The sequence below is a fragment of the Culex pipiens genome, chromosome 2 (genome assembly GCF_016801865.2).
Source record: "Culex pipiens pallens isolate TS chromosome 2, TS_CPP_V2, whole genome shotgun sequence".
Lineage (NCBI taxonomy): Eukaryota > Metazoa > Arthropoda > Insecta > Diptera > Culicidae > Culex > Culex pipiens.
The window spans coordinates 7,527,149-7,552,246 of NC_068938.1; the positions used below are offsets into that span (position 1 = coordinate 7,527,149).

Sequence of the window (25,098 nt, forward strand, 5' to 3'; positions counted from 1 at the left end):
ACACTCTAAAAAATAACCCTGCAAAGTTAGAAAAAACACGAAATTTTAAAATGAAAAATTTTGTTCTAAATGAAAAAATGACCCTTCTGGGACAATGTAGATTCGAAAAGTACATTAAATTTCCCATAAAATGACATGTTCCAAAATGTTTTACAGTCGAGTAACGGAAAATGGGAGAATTTTTAAAACTTTTTTAGTGTCTTTTTCGATGAAAAATACGTTTATTCGGAATTCTGAGTACGCCATCAAATCGGGCGTCTAATTTTACACAAAAGTCCCTTTGACACCAAATTTCTATTTCATCACCGTTTCAGGCTGCAAATTATTGAAAAACACCTCTTTTTTCGCATGTTCAAAAATGGAAGGGGTCGTACCGCCCCTCCGTCACGAGATATCAAAAAACGGACCTCGGATTCGTGATCAGGGACAAAAGTTACCCCTTAGAACAAAGTTTCACGCAAATCGAAGAGGGGTCGGGGCAACTTTTCCCGATTTCGTGTGAGTTGGTAGAGAATTACCCAGAAACGTTTCAAAACTCATTGGAAATGGAAAAATAAAAGATTGAAGACAAAACAATTGAACATGCTTTTTCCTACTTTGCTTTAGTTTTTTTTCTTGCAAATTAACAATGTTTGATTTTATGGCATTTTCAAATTGTTTTTCCAAATATTCAAATATTTTGTCAGATTAGTGCGCTGACCACGGGGACGCGCTGTCTTGTTTTTGCATGCTCATTTTCATTTCTTTTGTGTCGCATTTTGTGTGCTTGGGTGAGTGGTTATCATATATAGCTGAAGGGATTTTATTAAATGACCATTTTATTGCATTATTATACTAAATTGATTATATAACCACACTATATTTTACACTTAACACATTATACAAAACACATGTGAAACTGTAAACAGGAGCGTTTGGTACGGTATGTCCACGCATCCTTCCTCCCCTGAAGATTCTGTGAAATGTGTTCCGTTCTCAGAATCCTCTCTGCGGTAAACACAACGTAGTAGGGCTGGCCGCTTTAATTTTTGCAATACATTTTCGGGTGTTCTCGGCTGTACTGCAATTATTAATAATGACAAGAAAAGTGCTTGTAAAAAGAGAAAACAAGATTTCTCGAAAAAATATTTTTGTGAAATATAAAAAATCGGACTAGGGCTAATTGGTCAATACTGAGAAAGCCGAATTTTCCCTGATTTTTTCTTTACTTGGAAACACTTTTTTTAGCTTTTTGAAAAACAAATCTTTTGGAAAATGGGCAAATGGGGTCCATAAACCTTTTTTCCAATTCAGCAACTTATTTAAATAAAAACTACACAAAAAAAACATGGTAAAAGTCAGAAAAAAATGTGTAATTTTACCTCTGAACTTTGCAATTTTAAGACTTTTCTGGTGTATTGTCACTTTTTCAGTATAAATTTAGGTAAAATTAAATCATAAAAGAGGAAAAATTCAACCTTCCATATTTCTTTTGTGTTATTTAAATTTTTTTATCTTGAAATCACCATTAAAGCTCTGAAAGGCATCATCTCCGATCAGCCAGTTGGCGGCCATGTTTGTTTTTCGAAAAAAAAAACAAGTCTTGGTTTACAATGTTTCAATCATTTTTTTCTTTGTGTTGTTTATAGAAGCATAATTACAATTTACTATTTCTGGAACCTGAATCATCACTTACAGTCATCGTGCCAAAACTGAAAGACACCATCTACGACCTTAACTAGTTTATGCCTAGGAATTTTCAGAAAAGATGGCATGTTATGTTTCATACGCCATATAAAATATATTTTTCAGCGATAAAATGTGATTGAAAAAATCAGATTTTTTTGCCTGATTTTTTTTGTTGTTGTCCTTATCCATTCCTACAATTTTGTCCAAAACACCAAATCGATCAATAAGTCTCAACCCTCTACTGCCCAATTTTTTTTTCGAAAATATTTATTTTTCCCGTGTTCAGGAGGTCATTTTGAGCAACTTTTGTTCCACGAAAAACTTTACTTCTCTTGTTTTATGTTTTTCTTGTTTTATTTTTAGTATTTTAAATTGCATTTATCTTGTTTAGTTTATGTTTGTTTTTGGTAGTATTTGGCCTATTCTATTACCTTATATAATTACATTTTGCCTATCTAATTTTTTTCACGTTTTTACAGTCACTTTTTCAATTTTTTGTATGTTTTTCACATTTTCTGCTATAGAATGGCACCATCATCATTTAAATTGCAAAACAATGCGTAAAGGCCTAGTCTGGGACACTACAAAAATTACTGCATACTTCTGTTTACTGAAAATATAGAAAATGTTAGTAAAAAACTCAGCCAAAGTTCACCCCTAAAAAAATGACATTTTTAAAAACATTGGCAAAGTCACATAAAACAAGTTAAACTTCCAACCCATAAATTTTCTAAAATTTTAAGAGTTCTTCTTTCCAATGCTTTTAAAAGATCAAAAATCGGTTGGAAAATTGATTTTTGGCGATTTTTTAGATCGAAGCCCGTCTAAAGGCGGGGTTAGGTTGTAGAGGGTTAACTTAACAACCTTAACATAAAATTTGTGTGTGGACAGCTGCCAATTTTATACGGAAAGAAATACGAACTAATTGGTGTTCCTTCCAGGCATCTTTAGGCATAATTTTTTGCCATAAAAGGTACCCAAAATGTTTCAGCCCGATTTAAAAATACAAAAATTAAATTTTGAAAAAGTAACTAAAGTTGTTCGGCACGACGCCGAATGTTTTCCCCAGATTTGTCACCCAGTGTGCGCGAGCCCAGCCCTGCGTCGCTGTCAGTGACGGCGCTGCCAACGTGACAGCGCGAAATGATGCAGCGAGCTAAAACGGCGCGAAGCAGGAGTGCGCGCAAACGGAAAGAAGGAGAGAGAAAGAGAAAGACAGAGCGAATTCTTACTCCGTTTCGAGATGCGAACGAGACACGTCGCGCTTTGTAAATAGTTATCAGAAATTCAAGAGTTTTGAGTAGTAAAAAGTGAGAAAACAAGTCCCCAGCGTTGTTTATCACCGAACCGAAAAATACAGTCCACCCGCAGAATCCAGTTGGGGGATTTGGCCCCGACAAAAGTATTTTTTCGAATGACTCCTTTCGAAAAAATACTTTAGATATTTCGTAAAGTATGCTTAACAATTTACCAGAATTCTCACACCTTTTTTAAAATATGGAAGAAAGACTTACAAAAAGATGTTTTTTTCAATGATTTTTATCTCGAAATTCCGATTTCAAACTTGATACAGACAAGTACCGTTGTTTTCATAACAAAAAAATTAATAAAAGTTTTAAAATCAATGCCTTGTGCTGTTAATAAATTATAAAAAATCGTGAAACGTGTAATTTTATGGAAAACTCAATGTTGTTTGAATGGGCTACAACTAAGAGAGGTATTTTTTTTTACTAAGGACAAAGATTAACTTTTTTTCAATATTCTTGATTTACAGGGATATTTTTAAGAGTGTTACCATTTTCTACAAAATTGTAGTTCAGACAATCACACAAATTTTTATGTACTGTAAACCCTGGATTCGTGATTATGGACCAATGATACTTCTTTATATAAAAATCATGGAAATCAAAGATTGAATGAGGCATATTATTCTGGTTTCTTATGAGTTGATACAGAATTACCCAAACAAAAATTAGAATTCCGTTAATCAAAAATGTTAATGCTAGATTTTTAAATTAAATCTTACTAGTTCAGTTTGCAGCAGACTAATCTGGATATCTCAAACATTAAATTAAAGATAAAATCCAAAGTAAACCCCCACTCACCCTGTGTATGATTCCGGCCGAGTGCAGATGCTTGATGCCGCACAGCATCTGGTACAGCAGGTACGACATCCGCTCGTGGTCCAGGTCCATCTGGATAAGAGAGACATGGAAGTAATTAGAGTTAGTTGTGCTTATCTCCGAGATCTGTAAAACCATAGCCAAGAAAGCTGTTCCCTCACCTGTATGACCTGGCACAGGTTGGCGTCCATCAGCTCCATCACCAGGTACACGTCCTGGAACTCCTCGAGCGTGCGCTGCGGCGTGAATGCGTTCAGCAGTCCAATTATCTGGGTGGAGGAAGGAAGAACAATCGTTTCGATTAGGGCGATTGTTTTGGGGGGTAATTGGAAGGGAGGAAAATTAATAGCTTTCCTTTGTTGTTGTTTTTGTTCAGTGTGTAAATGGGTCGAGATTTACTTAGGCGACTTTGTTTTTAAGGGGGTGTGTTTTTCACCCCTGCTGAAAGAGTGTTTATATAAGTTAGGCAACTGAGTGAGTTGGCATTATAAGTTGCTTCACGAGAAAAAATGAAGGATGCTAAGAAAGTCGTCAAGATGAGACGGATGGAGAGTGTAGAAAACATTCATTTTTCTTCTTGCTCAGCTGCTTAGAATGAATTTCTCCTAATGGGATTTACTTGCTTAAGAGAAATGGGAGTAAGTTTGTTTTCTACATTGTGAACACTGTTGGTGGTAGAAGGAGTGGGTTGTGCAACCCTAGCAATAAGAGATTGAATCTTTCAAGTAACCAATTTTCATTGAAAGAGATAAAAATAAAAAAAAGTTTGCCAAATAAAATGTGTGATACTTGTCATATAAAATTTCATTAACTGTCATTTTATCGACTTAGTCACTCAATCTTCATGTAATCAAATCGATGCCAGAGTAATTTCCACATCCTTCCATTTATGAGCTGCTTAAAAACCAAATACAGCCCGTAATTTTGGCGCCCAATTTCAAAATGTTAAACCTCCAATAACCAAGTCATATACCGCTGATACTTACATTTTTATGGTTGACTAACTTCATAAGCTTAAACTCCCTGTAGGCTCGTTTGGCGTGTGTGACGTTCTGGAACGGCCGCGACAGCTTTTTGATGGCGACATTCTGCTGGGTGATGGTGTCGTACGCGGCGCTGGAAATTTTTACAGAAGAGAAAATTTAAATTAGGAAATTTGCCGATGAGGCTGATTAGACGCAGACAAATTTGTTAAAGTTTGGTTGATTAGTGAGATTGTTAATGTGTTAAAGTACCATGCATCTCCACACCAAATGTAATTTACAAAATCACAGAGTTATTGACGTCAAACAAAAAGAATTTTATATCGAGACAAAAATGACATTCCCCCGTTAATGTCGGAATGAAAATGAGTGGAATTTTGGACAATGACGACCCTCGTGTGTCCAACTTCCCAGGGCATGAACTCGACCCTCAGCCCTCCTACCCGTTAGGTTGTGCGTAGGCTGGCAGGTCAGATAAAATGTGTATCCTTTCGTGAGCCTCGTGGGTGGAAGGCCTTAAATTATGTAGAATTACCTGGATGAAATTTATGATGCTGACATATGTCACGTTTTCATTAGTCTGGGGTGAATTTTTCAGTGGTATTTTGTTTAATGACGAAAAAAATGTGGCTTTAAATGAGTCATAACTGCACGTGATTGAATTGATGAAATGTTATTTTTTATTGATATTATGGGTAATTATGGACATTTTTGATTATTACACTACTCGACAAAACAAAACTTGTGTCAAGGGATTGACGATATCTCATCGGTTCCTCAGAGAAAAGGCATCCCCGAATCCGATGCAATCGACAGAATTTGATTTTATGTCCACGCGGACTGACGAGAAGCTGGTAAATTTTTTAACATAAAAAAATCGAACAATTTAAAAAAAACTTGCGTCTCCTCCCAACTATATGAGCCATCTACAAAAATATGGAGGCGCCTGGTGCATAGCCATTTCCTTTAAGCACAACGGAAACAACCAATACAAATGTATAAAAAAGTTGTCAAGTTCGGGGGGGTCCACAGCTAGCATTTTTTGTACGATTATAAAAATAAATATTAAAAGTTTAAAATTAAAATATTTGAAAAACATTTTTTTTAAATATATTTGTTTACTAAAATTTTATGTTTCTCAAAGGTCTATGGGTACTTCGGGATGTCCATGGAAATCCAAGGACTCCCTAGAGTTAAGATCTATGAGTCTACCGCCGTAACAAGCAAGAGGTCGTCGGATTTTGACCCCGGATTATGTGCGTATAGCATCAGTGGATATGGTAGACTACTATATGAATGTAATGGGATGTACATGGTCATCCAAGGACTCCCTGGAGTTAAGATCTACGAGTCTACCGCCGTAACAAGCAAGAGGTCGTCGGATTTTGACCCCGGATTATGTGCGTATAGCATCAGTGGATATGGTAGACTACTATATGAATGTAATGGGATGTCCATGGTCATCCAAGGACTCCCTGGAGTTAAGATCTACGAGTCTACCGCCGTAACAAGCAAGAGGTCGTCGGATTTTGACCCCGGATTATGTGCGTATAGCATCAGTGGATATGGTAGACTACTATATGAATGTAATGGGATGTCCATGGTCATCCAAGGACTCCCTGGAGTTAAGATCTACGAGTCTACCGCCGTAACAAGCAAGAGGTCGTCGGATTTTGACCCCGGATTATGTGCGTATAGCATCAGTGGATATGGTAGACTACTATATGAATGTAATGGGATGTCCATGGTCATCCAAGGACTCCCTGGAGTTAAGATCTACGAGTCTACCGCCGTAACAAGCAAGAGGTCGTCGGATTTTGACCCCGGATTATGTGCGTATAGCATCAGTGGATATGGTAGACTACTATATGAATGTAATGGGATGTCCATGGTCATCCAAGGACTCCCTGGAGTTAAGATCTACGAGTCTACCGCCGTAACAAGCAAGAGGTCGTCGGATTTTGACCCCGGATCATGTGAGTATAGCATCAGTGGATATGGTAGACTACTATATGAATGTAATGGGATGTACATGGTCATCCAAGGACTCCCTGGAGTTAAGATCTACGAGTCTACCGCCGTAACAAGCAAGAGGTCGTCGGATTTTGACCCCGGATTATGTGCGTATAGCATCAGTGGATATGGTAGACTACTATATGAATGTAATGGGATGTCCATGGTCATCCAAGGACTCCCTGGAGTTAAGATCTACGAGTCTACCGCCGTAACAAGCAAGAGGTCGTCGGATTTTGACCCCGGATCATGTGAGTATAGCATCAGTGGATATGGTAGACTACTATATGAATGTAATGGGATGTACATGGTCATCCAAGGACTCCCTGGAGTTAAGATCTACGAGTCTACCGCCGTAACAAGCAAGAGGTCGTCGGATTTTGACCCCGGATCATGTGCGTATAGCACCAGTGGATATGGTAGACTACTATATGAATGTAATGGGATGTCCATGGTCATCCAAGGACTCCCTGGAGTTAAGATCTACGAGTCTACCGCCGTAACAAGCAAGAGGTAGTCTACCATATCCACTGATGCTATACGCACATGATCCGGGGTCAAAAGCCGATGACCTCTTGTTTGTTACGGCGGTAGACTCGTAGATCTTAACTCCAGGGAGTCCTTGGATGACCATGGACATCCCATTACATTCATATAGTAGTCTACCATATCCACTGATGCTATACTCACATGATCCGGGGTCAAAATCCGACGACCTCTTGCTTGTTACGGCGGTAGACTCGTAGATCTTAACTCCAGGGAGTCCTTGGATGACCATGGACATCCCATTACATTCATATAGTAGTCTACCATATCCACTGGTGCTATACGCACATGATCCGGGGTCAAAATCCGACGACCTCTTGCTTGTTACGGCGGTAGACTCGTAGATCTTAACTCCAGGGAGTCCTTGGATGACCATGTACATCCCATTACATTCATATAGTAGTCTACCATATCCACTGATGCTATACGCACATAATCCGGGGTCAAAATCCGACGACCTCTTGCTTGTTACGGCGGTAGACTCGTAGATCTTAACTCCAGGGAGTCCTTGGATGACCATATACATCCCATTACATTCATATAGTAGTCTACCATATCCACTGATGCTATACTCACATGATCCGGGGTCAAAATCCGACGACCTCTTGCTTGTTACGGCGGTAGACTCGTAGATCTTAACTCCAGGGAGCCCAACACATTTATATAGTAGTCTACCATATCCACTGATGCTATACGCACATGATCCGGGGTCAAAAGCCGATGACCTCTTGTTTGTTACGGCGGTAGACTCGTAGATCTTAACTCCAGGGAGTCCTTGGATGACCATGGACATCCCATTACATTCATATAGTAGTCTACCATATCCACTGGTGCTATACGCACATGATCCGGGGTCAAAATCCGACGACCTAGTGCTTGTTACGGCGGTAGACTCGTAGATCTTAACTCCAGGGAGTCCTTGGATGACCATATACATCCCATTACATTCATATAGTAGTCTACCATATCCACTGATGCTATACTCACATGATCCGGGGTCAAAATCCGACGACCTCTTGCTTGTTACGGCGGTAGACTCGTAGATCTTAACTCCAGGGAGTCCTTGGATGACCATGGACATCCCATTACATTCATATAGTAGTCTACCATATCCACTGGTGCTATACGCACATGATCCGGGGTCAAAATCCGACGACCTCTTGCTTGTTACGGCGGTAGACTCGTAGATCTTAACTCCAGGGAGTCCTTGGATGACCATGTACATCCCATTACATTCATATAGTAGTCTACCATATCCACTGATGCTATACGCACATAATCCGGGGTCAAAATCCGACGACCTCTTGCTTGTTACGGCGGTAGACTCGTAGATCTTAACTCCAGGGAGTCCTTGGATGACCATATACATCCCATTACATTCATATAGTAGTCTACCATATCCACTGATGCTATACTCACATGATCCGGGGTCAAAATCCGACGACCTCTTGCTTGTTACGGCGGTAGACTCGTAGATCTTAACTCCAGGGAGCCCAACACATTTATATAGTAGTCTACCATATCCACTGATGCTATACGCACATGATCCGGGGTCAAAAGCCGATGACCTCTTGTTTGTTACGGCGGTAGACTCGTAGATCTTAACTCCAGGGAGTCCTTGGATGACCATGGACATCCCATTACATTCATATAGTAGTCTACCATATCCACTGGTGCTATACGCACATGATCCGGGGTCAAAATCCGACGACCTAGTGCTTGTTACGGCGGTAGACTCGTAGATCTTAACTCCAGGGAGTCCTTGGATGACCATATACATCCCATTACATTCATATAGTAGTCTACCATATCCACTGATGCTATACTCACATGATCCGGGGTCAAAATCCGACGACCTCTTGCTTGTTACGGCGGTAGACTCGTAGATCTTAACTCCAGGGAGTCCTTGGATGACCATGGACATCCCATTACATTCATATAGTAGTCTATCATATCCACTGGTGCTATACGCACATGATCCGGGGTCAAAATCCGACGACCTCTTGCTTGTTACGGCGGTAGACTCGTAGATCTTAACTCCAGGGAGTCCTTGGATGACCATGTACATCCCATTACATTCATATAGTAGTCTACCATATCCACTGATGCTATACGCACATAATCCGGGGTCAAAATCCGACGACCTCTTGCTTGTTACGGCGGTAGACTCGTAGATCTTAACTCCAGGGAGTCCTTGGATGACCATATACATCCCATTACATTCATATAGTAGTCTACCATATCCACTGATGCTATACTCACATGATCCGGGGTCAAAATCCGACGACCTCTTGCTTGTTACGGCGGTAGACTCGTAGATCTTAACTCCAGGGAGCCCAACACATTTATATAGTAGTCTACCATATCCACTGATGCTATACGCACATGATCCGGGGTCAAAAGCCGATGACCTCTTGTTTGTTACGGCGGTAGACTCGTAGATCTTAACTCCAGGGAGTCCTTGGATGACCATGGACATCCCATTACATTCATATAGTAGTCTACCATATCCACTGGTGCTATACGCACATGATCCGGGGTCAAAATCCGACGACCTAGTGCTTGTTACGGCGGTAGACTCGTAGATCTTAACTCCAGGGAGTCCTTGGATGACCATATACATCCCATTACATTCATATAGTAGTCTACCATATCCACTGATGCTATACTCACATGATCCGGGGTCAAAATCCGACGACCTCTTGCTTGTTACGGCGGTAGACTCGTAGATCTTAACTCCAGGGAGTCCTTGGATGACCATGGACATCCCATTACATTCATATAGTAGTCTACCATATCCACTGGTGCTATACGCACATGATCCGGGGTCAAAATCCGACGACCTCTTGCTTGTTACGGCGGTAGACTCGTAGATCTTAACTCCAGGGAGTCCTTGGATGACCATGTACATCCCATTACATTCATATAGTAGTCTACCATATCCACTGATGCTATACGCACATAATCCGGGGTCAAAATCCGACGACCTCTTGCTTGTTACGGCGGTAGACTCGTAGATCTTAACTCCAGGGAGTCCTTGGATGACCATGGACATCCCATTACATTCATATAGTAGTCTACCATATCCACTGATGCTATACTCACATGATCCGGGGTCAAAATCCGACGACCTCTTGCTTGTTACGGCGGTAGACTCGTAGATCTTAACTCCAGGGAGTCCTTGGATGACCATGGACATCCCATTACATTCATATAGTAGTCTACCATATCCACTGGTGCTATACGCACATGATCCGGGGTCAAAATCCGACGACCTCTTGCTTGTTACGGCGGTAGACTCGTAGATCTTAACTCCAGGGAGTCCTTGGATGACCATGTACATCCCATTACATTCATATAGTAGTCTACCATATCCACTGGTGCTATACGCACATGATCCGGGGTCAAAATCCGACGACCTCTTGCTTGTTACGGCGGTAGACTCGTAGATCTTAACTCCAGGGAGTCCTTGGATGACCATATACATCCCATTACATTCATATAGTAGTCTACCATATCCACTGATGCTATACTCACATGATCCGGGGTCAAAATCCGACGACCTCTTGCTTGTTACGGCGGTAGACTCGTAGATCTTAACTCCAGGGAGTCCTTGGATGACCATATACATCCCATTACATTCATATAGTAGTCTACCATATCCACTGATGCTATACTCACATGATCCGGGGTCAAAATCCGACGACCTCTTGCTTGTTACGGCGGTAGACTCGTAGATCTTAACTCCAGGGAGTCCTTGGATGACCATGGACATCCCATTACATTCATATAGTAGTCTACCATATCCACTGGTGCTATACGCACATGATCCGGGGTCAAAATCCGACGACCTCTTGCTTGTTACGGCGGTAGACTCGTAGATCTTAACTCCAGGGAGTCCTTGGATGACCATGTACATCCCATTACATTCATATAGTAGTCTACCATATCCACTGATGCTATACGCACATAATCCGGGGTCAAAATCCGACGACCTCTTGCTTGTTACGGCGGTAGACTCATAGATCTTAACTCTAGGGAGTCCTTGGATTACCATGGACATCCCGAAGTACCCATAGACCTTTGAGAAACATAAAATTTTAGTAAACAAATATATTTAAAAAAAATGTTTTTCAAATATTTTAATTTTAAACTTTTAATATTTATTTTTATAATCGTACAAAAAATGCTAGCTGTGGACCCCCCGAACTTGACAACTTTTTTATACATTTGTATTGGTTGTTTCCGTTGTGCTTAAAGGAAATGGCTATGCACCAGGCGCCTCCATATTTTTGTAGATGGCTCATATAGTTGGGAGGAGACGCAAGTTTTTTTTAAATTGTTCGATTTTTTTATGTTAAAAAATTTACCAGCTTCTCGTCAGTCCGCGTGGACATAAAATCAAATTCTGTCGATTGCATCGGATTCGGGGATGCCTTTTCTCTGAGGAACCGATGAGATATCGTCAATCCCTTGACACAAGTTTTGTTTTGTCGAGTAGTGTTATCTTACTATGAAATCTGTTTTTTTACTAATTACGGACAGGCTTATCATGAATTTTCATGAATTGGTTAATTACAGATTTCTTTAAATTATTTGCTTTTTGTTGAGGTACTCAAATCATGAAAACAACGAAAATATTAAATTTGTTTTCAGCTAAATTATTCAAATAACCTATTTTAATTTGTAAAATGTGTTGATGCCAAAAATTAACTCTTTCAGTAAAACCTGGAATATAGTTAGATTAAAAAAAACAATGTAAATGATCGTTAACCCTCTTATGCTCACTATTTTTTTATACTCAATTCTAGATAAAACAAAAAAAAAATAAAAACAACCTATCCGTCATGGGTTTCCTATGCAGATAGGACCTCTTGAAAATTTAATCTAGATTATTAAGAAAAACGTGATAATTTCGATTATGCTCTGAACGAGAAGGGTTTGAATTCTACCAACAATATTTTTTAAACTTCAAAGAAGATTGGAATGATATTTTTTAAAGAAAATTTTAGGCATTTTACATGTTTGATAGGACTTATTCAATGTGTTGAAATAACTATTTTAATATTTTTTTATTATTTACGAATATTATAGCCTAAAAGTGACTTAATTTAGCATTTTTAAAGGATTTTCGAAAAAGCCAAACTATCGAAATTTGAAAAAAAATCAAAAAATTTTGTCTCTGGAATCAGATTTTGTATTTGAGCTATGGATGTATTTTTCGGTCGATAAAAAATATCAAAAAAAAAAAATTAATAAAAAAATATATGAATACGAAGATTTTATGGATTTCCTTTTCTTTTGACATAAGTAATAGATGCCACAATAATCCTGAAAGGTGCTTGAATTTTCAAGGACATCAATTTGAACAATCTTAAAATTCGACAATAATATGTGAAGCTTGTAGAAAACGTAAATACTACATCAAAAATAAAACCTGAACAAGATGAATCCTTGTTAACAATTTAAAAAATGAAACAATGAAAAAAAAACAATAAATTTATTGTTTTATTTCCTAAACTGCCAAGCTTGAGAAATTCCCCGTTTTTCTCGAGCTTGGGAATTTAGGTGTTATTAAGCATTAGTTGCTCAAAACAACTTCCTGAGAAAAATGTATTTTTTTTACAAAATCCGAAATTAAGATTAAGGAAGTAAAAATTTAGCGATTGATTCTCTTTTATGTTGTTACAAGTGAATTAAAAGTTGTGGTTTTTCACTTAAAAATAGATTCTGTAAATATTTTTAAATCTTGAAAAGAATTCACGAAATTATATTTTTTGGATACACAGCCGTTTCAAATTATTCTCAAAAAAAAAAAAAATATATATATCATATGACCTTAAAATATGAAATTGAATTGCATCAATGTCAATGTTAAACAAATGAATGAAGTTTTTTTTTGTAAATGATTATGTTTTTAATAGAAAATAATTGTTTAATACTATTGTTACAGTAGTAATTTAACATAAAAAATTTTTTTAAAGGATGAAATCACAATTTTCAACTTAACTTTTTGACCTCAGCTAGAGGGAGAAAACAAATTAGAAAATATTCGCGGCGACCTAAATGATATTTAAAGCTTTCAGCGTCATTTTTGAAGTCTAAAAAATAAATTAAAATTATGTTTTTATCATTATGACCAACCTTTACATATTAGAAAATATTTAGTTAAATCAAAATATTAGCTTTCAACATTTTGAACAGCAATTAATGAAAATGTTTTCAATTTTGTACCAAATTTAAATAAAAATGCAATCAGCAACTTGTTTGTTCAAGATTTACTTTCAGTAGTTCTAGATCTGATTACTGTTTTTTTAAATGGAAAAAAATCCAATAAAATGTGTCATTGATTAATTTGTTTCAATGGAAAACAAACCTGAAAGTTGGCATGAATATAATGCAATTTATTTAACTTTTTTTCTAGTTGATTAGTATAATATGCATTATATTTAATGTTTTGCATTAATTCAGAATTGTTTTTCACAAAGAAAAACGAATAAACAAGATCTTTAGGAAATTTGTTACTCAAGTGAGTCTGGATCATTGTCACATAACTTATTAGAAAGAATTGTCAATTTTAAATCGCCGACTGACGAAAAACAATGATTCCAAGTTCCCACCACTTCCCTAACATTGCTTGAACAAAAAATGAAATGATATTGTTTTCACTTATGGGACATTTAGGAATGGTACAAAAATTACGTCCTGATTTTCGGGACTTAAGATTTGGCTCCAAACTAGCATGATTCAAAAAGTTTCAAATTTGGTATAGAAAAATGTTATACTAAAAATGCCTATAAATCTGAAAGTAATTTTCATTTTTGTTTGCTTTCAAAATTACAATTAAATTGAAAATTAATTTCAACTGTTCTTAATGTAAAATTGTCCTAAGAATCTGATAATGCAGTTCATTTTCAATTTGAACTCATGCTCATTGAGAAAAACATGACAATTTGAGAGTATTAACATAGTTAACCAACCACTTTTTGAGGTATTTTACACACTTTTCTACCAAGCACAGTATGATTCCAAACTTTTTTGTATGTATTTGATTCGTTTTTCAAAACAAATATTCAATCTATCAATTTTACCTGATGCTTGATTTTTACAACATGTTTGGAAAATTTAAATGAAATATCATTAAAAATATAAAAAGCAGTGCAATATAATTAAAATAATAATTAAAAAAAAACAATTCTTTCGCTCCAAATGATTTGAACAGCAATTATTAAAAATGTTTTCAATTTTGTACCACAATTCACATTTTAATGATAATTCATTTAAATTTTCCAAAAATGTTGTAAAAATCAAGCATCAGGTAAAATTGATAGATTGAATATTTGTTTTGAAAAACGAATCAAATACAAACAAAATAGTTTGGAATCATACTGTGCTTGGTAGAAAAGTGTGCAAAATACTTTAGGTTTACAGTCGAGTAACGGAAAATGGGAGAATTTATAAAACTTGTTTAGTGTTTTTTCGATGAAAAATACGTTTTTTCGGAATTCTGAGTACGCCATCAAATCGGGCGTCTAATTTTACATAAAAGTCCCTTTGACACCAAATTTCTATCTCATCACCGTTTCAGACTGCAAAATATTGAAAAACACCTCTTTTTTCGCATGCTCAAAATGGAAGGGGTCACACCGCCCCTCCGTCACGAGATATCAAAAAACGGACCTCGGATTCGTGATCAGAATCAAAAGTTACTCCTTAGGACAAAGTTTCACGCAAATCGAAGAGGGGTCGGGGCAACTGCTGCACAGAAAAAAATCAATTCCCGTAATCGTGAATTAAGTTCACGAATGTGAGATCCACGAAGGAATTTATTCATGAGTATGGTGCATTTGCACCATAAACGTGAATATATTCCTTCGTGGTTCTCATAATCGTGAACTGACTTCACGGTTTCAAGATTTGATTTTTTTCTGTGTGTGTGAGTTGGCGGAGAATTACCCAATTTTGAAAGTAAACAAAAATGATTTTTTTTTCAGATTTATAGGCATTTTTAGTATAACCTTTTTTATACAAAATTGGAAACTATTTGAATCATGCTTTTTTTAATCATTATTAGTTAATATTTATTGATTATAATGCTGCATGGTTTAATTTTTTTTAGTAATGCACAGCAAAACATTGTGTAAATTTGGAAGGTGTAACTTTAGAAGGTTGAATATTACCTCTTTTATGGTGAACTTTTACCTCTATTTAGACTCAAAAAGCGACATTATACCAGAATAGTGGTAAAATTACACATTTTCAGAGGTAAAATTACACATTTTTTCTGACATAAAAAATTTACCCCTTCCCAGATGTAATATTACTATGATTTTTTTCTTTGTAATTAAAATATATTATTATATGCTTCATGCATTTTATGATTAAAACAATAGAATTAACAGTTAATAAGTATCTACTTTTTATTAATTATGAAGACTTAAATGAATTTGAACTTAGAACTGCAACTGCGTTATATTTGCCTTTCCTCAGATGAATACTATAAAGTTTGAAACTTTATTTTATGGTATCAAAAAACGGTTAAATGTTAGTCACATGCAACATATGTGTACCCAACCCATGCTGGACAAAGCAAATGAATGGTTAATGTGGTTTGCAATTTCCCCGGGATTCAGCGTGGGTGAGGAAGTAGGACTCAAACACTTACCACACCATCCCCTGGGCGCCGAAGCCCTTCGCCTCCAGCCGGCTGTACCGGACGGGAACTTCAAATTCGGTGTCCCCAAATTGGTACTTTTCGTACCGTTTTGTCACCGACGAAGTCGTGGTGGCCGTGGTGGCCATTGTGGCCGTTGCCGGGCTGTCGTGACTCATTTTGGCAACCTTTTTTTTTGGGGGCTTTCTATTTGTTACTAGTTTTGTGATATGTGATAGGGGGTGTTTGGCAACCCTGCTAGTTTAATGGGTTTGGATTGTTTATTTGAACTTCCTATAGTTTATGATATCTTTTTTAGAAATGATATGCTAATGAAAACATAAACGAATCAACTAAAAAGAAAGGGAGAAAATAAACAAAAAACAAATTAAAAAAAGATTCACTTGAAACTGTTATGATAGTGAATTTCCCTAGCAATAAAAAAAGCTCAACAGTCATTTGGAGCAACATAAAAAAACCTCCCTCATAAAAGAATCCTGTAAAAACATCCCACTCCCAGTTTGTAACCCAATTCAAGGATCTATTTCGGGAAGCGAAAAATACCGGCTTTCGTCACTATTCAAACTGCACACACGCAGACTGAACGTTGCTACACTGTGGCTGTTTTGATGATGCTGCTAGTGTGTGGGCGGAAGGACCTTTGGAAAAAAGGGAGCGAATCTGCTCGGTGATATAACCTTTCTTTCACAGAAGCTCAAAATTGAATTTTCAACCAATGATGTGCCGAATACGGTTATGGTTCGATGAATTGATGTGGCGCTCCGTGCAGGATCCAGAAAGGGACTGACGATAAAAGCTGATTTTGCCACAATATGTTGCAATGAATTCCGGAAAATTGATCTTTTGAATATTCCACAGAGTGGTTAAAAAGTGGGAAATATAGTACTGAATTTTCATTAGGTACTGTTTCATTCACCATTGAGTTTAAATCAATATCGTTTAACAAGAATATTTGATGGAATGGAATGTTTTGAGATAAGATTTTGGAAAATTTTGACAATCTATCTACTATCCTTACTGATTAATCCCGAATCTTGCCTTTTAAAATTAGTTGGATTCTTGGCAAAAATTGAATATTACGCCAGTTTAAGTGCTAGTTTTGATTTAAAAAATTTCTAAATATTTTTTTCGAAGAGATCGAAAAATTTCACGAATTTTTGTATTAAAATTGAAAATCGGACCATTATTTGCTGAGATATGGTCATTAGAAAATGGTGGGTTGTTTTGGTGAGATTAAGAAAACTTCAATTTTCGTGTTTCTTTTTCTTAAAGCGGCTCTATCTCAGCAACCCGAGGTCCAATCTTCAATGTCTCTTAGACAATTTTATAGAAAATTTTCTGAACTTTAAAAAAAAATATTTTTAGAAATGGTCACTCATGGTCACTATTTTTAAAAATTGAAAAACTGCAAATATTTCGCTAAAATCAAACTTTCGGTGGCTATATCTTGAAAACGGAGCCCTTTATCAAAAAAACTGTAAAGTACTTTTCGATTGCAAATTCAATTATGCATTAAAAAATAATGTTTAACTTGTTTTTGCATAAAACTTCGATTTTTTTTCCAAAAATCACATTTTTTTTCAAAAAATTATAACTCGGCGGCAGATTTTTTGACCATGTTTCTCTATGGCTCAAAAGTTGTGGATTTTTGTCCCCTAAAACATATCAAAAAATCTCGAAAATCAAAAAATACATACCGTAAACTGGGGTGACTTTGATAGTCCGGGGTGACATTGAAAGAAATTTAATTTGTCCTGTAATGTTGATACTTCCAATGGAACAGTCACATTTTCGCATATATATTCGATAATAAGTTATCCTTTAATGCTTACATACTCAAAATTTTCTAAAATGTTCAGATATTAATTTGATGGGCATTTCAAAAACCTATCAAAGTCACCCCGGGCTATCAAAGTCACCCCAGTTTACGGTATTTTGGGAAATTGAGTTTTAGTGAAAAAAAGTTGATAAAAAAATCTGCAAATCTTTTTTTCCGTGTACCTATTTTTTTTTCAAAAGTCCTCAACAATACCTACAACTTTGCCGAAGACACCAAATTGATCAGAAAATTCACTCAAAAGTTACAGCTGTTTGAATATTTACATACCATTTTTGTATGGACAGCAGCCAAAATTGTATGGAGACTTGTATGAGTGAACCAATGACGCAAAATAGCTTATTTGGCCATAGCGAAGACCCCCACAAAGTTTAAGTCAAATAAAAAATAACAAAAAATAAAAATGGTCGAAATCGGCCGATTTCGTAGAGAGTTGCTCATGTATGAAAAATTTTACTTAAACAATGTGGTAAAATGTGGAATTCAACAGAAACTGACGAAAACATCACCAGTTTCTGATGTAAAATTACACATTTTTAACCAAAAACTGGTCACCATTCCACATATGTAATTTAGCCATATTTTTCTTTATGTAGTTATTTTTTTACCAATGTAAAACATATGGCGAGTTGAAAATTCGTTGGTATTAATTTTCTTTTTATATTTTTTTTGTTACTTAAATTCTGATGTTAAAAAAAATTTCAAGTCTGAAACTAAAAAAAAAGATTCATTTAGTGCATAGTAAACAAATGTGACAATTTGGAAGGTGTCTTTGAAGATGTTATATTTCCTCAATTTAGACTGAAAAAATAGAAAATCACTGGAGCAGTTGTGAATTTACAAATTTTCGGAAGTAAAATTACACTTTTTTCAGACTCTAGAATGGCAGAAAAATATTATCACTCAGTACAAAATTGTGTAAACTTTGATGGTGAAAAAGATGCATTCAACGAAAAAGTGGGTAAATTTATATTTTTTTTCATTCTGAGTTGTATTATTCTCGTGATTTTTTTCTTTTGCTTTAATTCAACGAAATTTTAGGAAGCTAATATTTCTAGGCGATTGTGTTCAACTTTTTTGTAGGAAAAATTATAATGAATTATAAACACAGGTAAAAATTGTGTTGATTTGGAAGGTGTTAAAATTGGATGATTAGAAATTGTCTCCTTAATGATGTAATATAAGCTCAATTTTAACTGAAAAAATGGCATTACAATAGAAAAGTGTTGCTTTTTTTTATAGAAAATTATGGAAAAATGTATAATTTGCCATATAATAATTGGTAAATCTTAAATGTGTAATTTTATTGATTTCACAGATAGAAATGCTTCATGCAGCCACTTGTGAAATTGTCATCAGCTTCCGTTATTTTTTAAGATTATTTTTGTTAAAATTACAGATTTGAATTGACCTAATTGAATAAAATGTTTTAAGATATTGTAAAAATTTAAAAAAAAAATCTTGGTAAAAAACGATAAACTTGACTAATAAACTTAAGTTTCCTTGCATTATCAAACAGCTACGCCTAATGCACTCCTTAGACCACCTCCCTGTTTGAAAAATGTCGCACGTCGTACGAGTTGTCGCACGGTTGTGATTTTACCGTTTTGATATCGATTGGTCGAAAGGACGACAAACGGACGACAAACACTCGACATGCTCGACATGGTTTTTTCAATCGATTTACCTTCAATTCGACGTCGATTATCGTCGACGCAAACAGTTTGACAGTTCTCTTCTGTTGATCTTGTTCGGACTTGATTGCAACCGAGTCGAACCAGTTGTTGTTGCTTTTAGGCTTTTGGAGGATTTTGGACAGTTAATAGGTAAGTTGTTTACTAGGTTCAATTACTTTTTCTGCCGGAAAGTTCCGGCCGGAGTGGGCGAGTGACCGAATCAAAGTGTCTTGTATTCCAGATTTCGGTCTTCGTGGCGGAGAAGGAGGAGGACGGGAAATATGGTTTACTCGGCGGGCGATTCCGGAAGACGGGACGGGAAGGAACCAGTTTGCGATCGTGGAAGCGGTTGGTGTTTGGTGTTTTACCGTCCGCGGGATGTTGCGACGCATACCTAATGGAACTGGTGAGTCATGTTTTAGAAACGATGGAGGTGTGCTGGAAGTGCGATTGGACGATCGAAATTAAAAATAGGATGAATGGAACAAAACAAATTCTCAACTTTTCAATCCAATAATTCCAAACTGAAAAATAAAAAAATCAAAAATACTAAAATTTAAAAAAAAAACTTAAACGCTGAAATTGTAAAGTTGTAAAATTCTAGCATTTCAGAACTTAAAAATGTAAGAATTCGAAAATTCTAAATTTATTGAATATCTTGATATTGTGCAAATTGTTAGTATTCTTTTCTTAAATTCTAGAATTTATTAATTCTTCAAATTCTCAAAGTCTTCAAATATTTTTGAAAAAAATTGAAATTCAAAAATAAGATTTTTTTTTAATTGACAAAAACTTAAACACTAAAATTCCTTAATTCTTAAGTACTAAAATTCTTCAATTTATAAATACAAAAAATTTAACATTATAAAGTTCTTTAATTCCCAAAACGTTGGACGCACGAGTTGGAATTTTGAATTCTAATATTCAAAAAATTATGAGTTCTAAAATTCAAAAATTGTAAATTCTGTAAATTCTAAATTCTATTGAAATAATTTATATTTTTAAATTCTAAAATTTCAAAGATCATTATTTTTTAATTCTACGCATTTGAAAACTTATTAAGTTTCTTAAAATTTTAAAAATAAAAAAAACTGATTTTTTAGATCTTTTTTTTTTAAATTTTCAATAAAATACAAATTTAAAAAACTTTAACAAACTAAAATTAAAAAAAAAATATTACAAAATTAAAAAAAATACAAGTTCAAGCTTTGTTTTAAGTTTTAAAAATTGTTTTTTTATATTTAAAAGTTTTAAAAATTTTTAAATAGTAAAAAAAAACTTTTAACTTTTGAAAGTTTTCAAGGATTTTACAAAGTCAAAATTTTAAAAAATATCACGAATTGAAATAAATGATTTTGGTATTGAGGCACCCTAAAATTCAAAAATTTTATAATTCAGAAAATTTTCATTTTTAAAAATTTCGAATTTCGGAACTTAAATTTTTTAAGAATTTCAGAATTTCAGAATTATAGAATTTTAGAATTTTAGAATTTTAGAATTTTAGAATTTTAGAATTTTAGAATTTTAGAATTTTAGAATTTTAGAATTTTTAGAATTTTAGAATTTTAGAATTTTAGAATTTTAGAATTTTAGAATTTTAGAATTTTAGAATTTTAGAATTTTAGAATTTTAGAATTTTAGAATTTTAGAATTTTAGAATTTTAGAATTTTAGAATTTTAGAATTTTAGAATTTTAGAATTTTAGAATTTTAGAATTTTAGAATTTTAGAATTTTAGAATTTTAGAATTTTAGAATTTTAGAATTTTAGAATTTTAGAATTTCAGAATTTTAGAATTTTAGAATTTTAGAATTTTAGAATTTTAGAATTTTAGAATTTTAGAATTTTAGAATTTTAGAATTTTAGAATTTTAGAATTTTAGAATTTTAGAATTTTAGAATTTTAGAATTTTAGTATTTTAGTATTTTAGAATTTTAGAATTTTAGAATTTTAGAATTTTAGAATTTTAGAATTTTAGAATTTTAGAATTTTAGAATTTTAGAATTTTAGAATTTTAGAATTTTAGAATTTTAGAATTTTAGAATTTTAGAATTTTAGAATTTTAGAATTTTAGAATTTTAGAATCTTAGAATTTTAGAATTTTAGAATTTTAGAATTTTAGAATTTTAGAATTTTAGAATTTTAGAATTTTAGAATTTTAGAATTTTAGAATTTTAGAATTTTAGAATTTTAGAATTTTAGAATTTTAGAATTTTAGAATTTTAGAATTTTAGAATTTTAGAATTTTAGAATTTTAGAATTTTAGAATTTTAGAATTTTAGAATTTTAGAATTTTAGAATTTTAGAATTTTAGAATTTTAGAATTTTAGAATTTTAGAATTTTAGAATTTTAGAATTTTAGAATTTTAGAATTTTAGAATTTTAGAATTTTAGAATTTTAGAATTTTAGAATTTTAGAATTTTAGAATTTTAGAATTTTAGAATTTTAGAATTTTAGAATTTTAGAATTTTAGAATTTTAGAATTTGAGATTTTTTTAGCATTCTTAAATCAGGTACAATTTTCAAATAATAATATTCTCGGATTTCAAAACTAATTGCAATAATTTTAAATTTAAATCTATCATCTATCTAGGCATCTATTATTTATAATTCTTTTTTAAATGTTTAAATTGAAAGTTCATAAATTTAGTTTTTCTTTCATAGTTCAAAAAAACATATTTGAAATTTTATTGAATTGAAATTTTATAATTATTATTATTATTGAAATCTGAATTTAATTTATAAATTCTTGCCAATTGTTGATTGATGATATATTTTTTTCAGGCAATAATCATTTTCCAATCTGATTCTGCCGGAAACCGGAATGCGTTCCCGTGTGGTCACTCGTGGCTTCCGTAGAATCCACGGAAGCAGCCCCGTTTTTTCGTACTCGTACTCCACAAAACCCACGTTTCCTCGTACTCCGGTAAACATTAATCCGTCGGAGATCCAAGATCGTCGCCAAGGCGTCGCATCCGGGTTTTGATCAGCTCGTCGAGGAACAAAAGTCCAACACGACCAAGATGCTGCCACGGCCGCCTCAGAAGAACACCAACACCCAAGCCGGAAGCTGCGGTCAAGGCAAATCCAGAAGGAATCCAAGTTGGGGAAGAATCGGCGATACGCAAGTGAAATTAAGTGTACAATAAATATTTTTTGTGAAATTTTGACAGCTGGAATAAAAAAAAATTCAATAAAAACAAAACAACAGTTTTTTCAACTGCAACATAACCCAAAAATCCGAAATGACAGCACACGACAATAGCACGACATTCTAAATAACAAAACCGTGCGACGTCGGTCGAATGTCGTACGACAATGTCGTACAATTTCGATCATCGATCGCACGACAAATACGACATTTTGGTGCAAAAACGTATGACATTCCTGCGAAAGTCGCACGACATTGTCGAGCGACGTCGTACGATTGCACGGACGACAAACGACGGACGTCCGACGGACTTTTCAGTCAGGGCTGGTGTATTTCCCATGCAGTAGTGCAAACAAACAGCTCCACCCGAGATATCCAATTACGTTGATGGCATTAGCATCAGAAGCACCGAAGCAAATGTTCTATGCCAGATGATGCCGGAAATGGACATTGTATTGATTCAGCTTCCCTCGCAGTGCAAACTGCATTTGGAAATGGTAATTAATCGCAAACAGTAGCTACAGCGTGGTAGAGTAATTAAAAGGTTATCGCACTTGACTGCGCTTTGATCACAGCTTTGAGGCCCGGTCTGTCTGTCCGTCTGACTGGATGGGACTGGACTGTCTGCCACTCTGTCTACGGAAGTGGACAGGGAGAGAATTAGAGTGTTATCATATTTCCAACAACTGCGTCAACAACAATGGATCGATAGTTGAATGCTAATTAATCGTAGTGGATTTTGTTGTCCAGCCCACAATCGGAGTGAGAAAAGGATAATAAGCCTCTTTAACCCACTAGAAATGATTGGTGGTTCATTCGAGAAATTTTCAATTAGTGGATTGAACGATACCCGAGCAGACGGAATTAACTTGGGAAGAACATTTTTTGATATTTGAAAATACTAGGCCAATAACATTTTATGTTATTTATAACAAGATTTGTTATTTGTCGTTATGCATTTTTTGTTATTGAATTGTTATTGTAATAACAGACTAATAAAAATTTTAGTTATTCTTCGAACAAATCTTTGTTATTCTTTTTTGTTATTTTAAAAACTAATCCGATCATCCCAATAACAGTTAGAGTTTTTTTTTACCATAACACAAAATTTTATTCCAAAGTTGTTTTGACTTTTAACCAATATCAGAGCAATAATAAATTTTGTTATGATAACATAAATTGTTATTGAATCCTTATGCCAAAATTGATTTTTCAAGAAGATTTCATAACACTTTCTGTTATTTTAACAGCGCGGGTACTTATTTTTTTAAAAGGGATTCATCAATTTAATCATATTCTTTTGTTTTGATTACAATACGATTTGAACGTTTTTAAATTGAATTATATCTTTTTTGCAGACTTCAAAAATGTCAAATTGTTGATTCAAAATTTAAGTTATCGTGCTCAGTGAAATAACAAATAAAAAACTAACAAAACAGCTACAAATTTTGAAATTGATCCTTCAAACCAATTTGTCCTGCTTGTCAGTAGCTCCCAATACAAGCTGCTCATCACTCAAGCAAAATATCTGCCAAATTAATCCCTCTCATCAAATATGCTAATATGCGAAACTAATCCTGCCATCTTTCACGCTATAATACCCATGATATCGATTACCACCAACAGCACGTCGCACTATTCAGCAGACGACGCAGTTTTGTTCGCTCGTTCGTTCGTTTCAGCATATAATAATAGAAGAAGAGAGATGTCTCAGCCAAGATCAAAACGGCTAAAAGCTCCACTCTTCTCTGAATCTTACCAAACAATAGAACCTGCTATCGACACGATTTTCGATATCTCTTGCACGGGTGACGTTTTGAAAGCTCTTCTTGATAGAGATGTATCTGCTTGTCGAAGTTTGCTCTCCACCCACCCCCTCAGGGATAGTTATTAAGACGTGGGCTTTACTTCTTGAGCGATGTATCGGGTGAAAGTTTGCATGCTTTTAAGAGGATAGTGCCCTGGCAAATCTTAAACCCACACCCCAAGTCTCAGCGATTTCTCGAAGGAGGAGAGTGTGAACGACCGAGATCGAGAAAGGGGCGCTTAAAATTCATTATGCTGGAGGGCATAAAATTGATTAAGGTGTACCCTTTCCTATCGGTATTGGGAAACCAGTCAATAACGGTTTAATTACCATAAATATTCACCCATTTTCCGAGGGGGTTGAGGCGAAATGGGGAGGAAAAGTAAGCCCCATGAATGTGGTGTAGAGGATTTTCAAGCCTTTGAAGTTGGCAGCACTGACTTCAAAGCTGTGGAAATGTTGGTTGGAAGCTATGCTTGGTAGAGCATGACTTTAAGCTTTGAAAAAGCTGTAAAGTAAGACATCTTCATGAGGAAAAATTTACTTTTAGCATTCAACTTTAAGCATTAGGTCTTGCCCTCAAGTGCTAGCTTTAATCAAATATGATAAGACTGGCTGGC

The 25,098-nt window shown here is 34.9% G+C and overlaps 1 protein-coding gene and 1 long non-coding RNA gene across 2 annotated transcripts in view; one reads left to right on the forward strand and one right to left on the reverse strand.

Moving 5' to 3' along the window:
- Positions 1-25,098, reverse strand: part of LOC120425170 (probable serine/threonine-protein kinase dyrk1) — a 171,748-nt gene that overhangs the window by 25,597 nt on the left and 121,053 nt on the right. Inside the window, 3 exon segments of the mRNA XM_052708641.1 lie at positions 3,774-3,863; positions 3,953-4,060; positions 4,778-4,907. Coding sequence (XP_052564601.1) covers positions 3,774-3,863; positions 3,953-4,060; positions 4,778-4,907 — 328 coding nt within the window.
- On the forward strand, positions 19,396-22,658 carry LOC128092704 (uncharacterized). Its single transcript, XR_008211948.1, has 3 exons — positions 19,396-19,670; positions 19,762-19,926; positions 22,305-22,658. It is a non-coding gene; the product is annotated as an uncharacterized LOC128092704 (long non-coding RNA).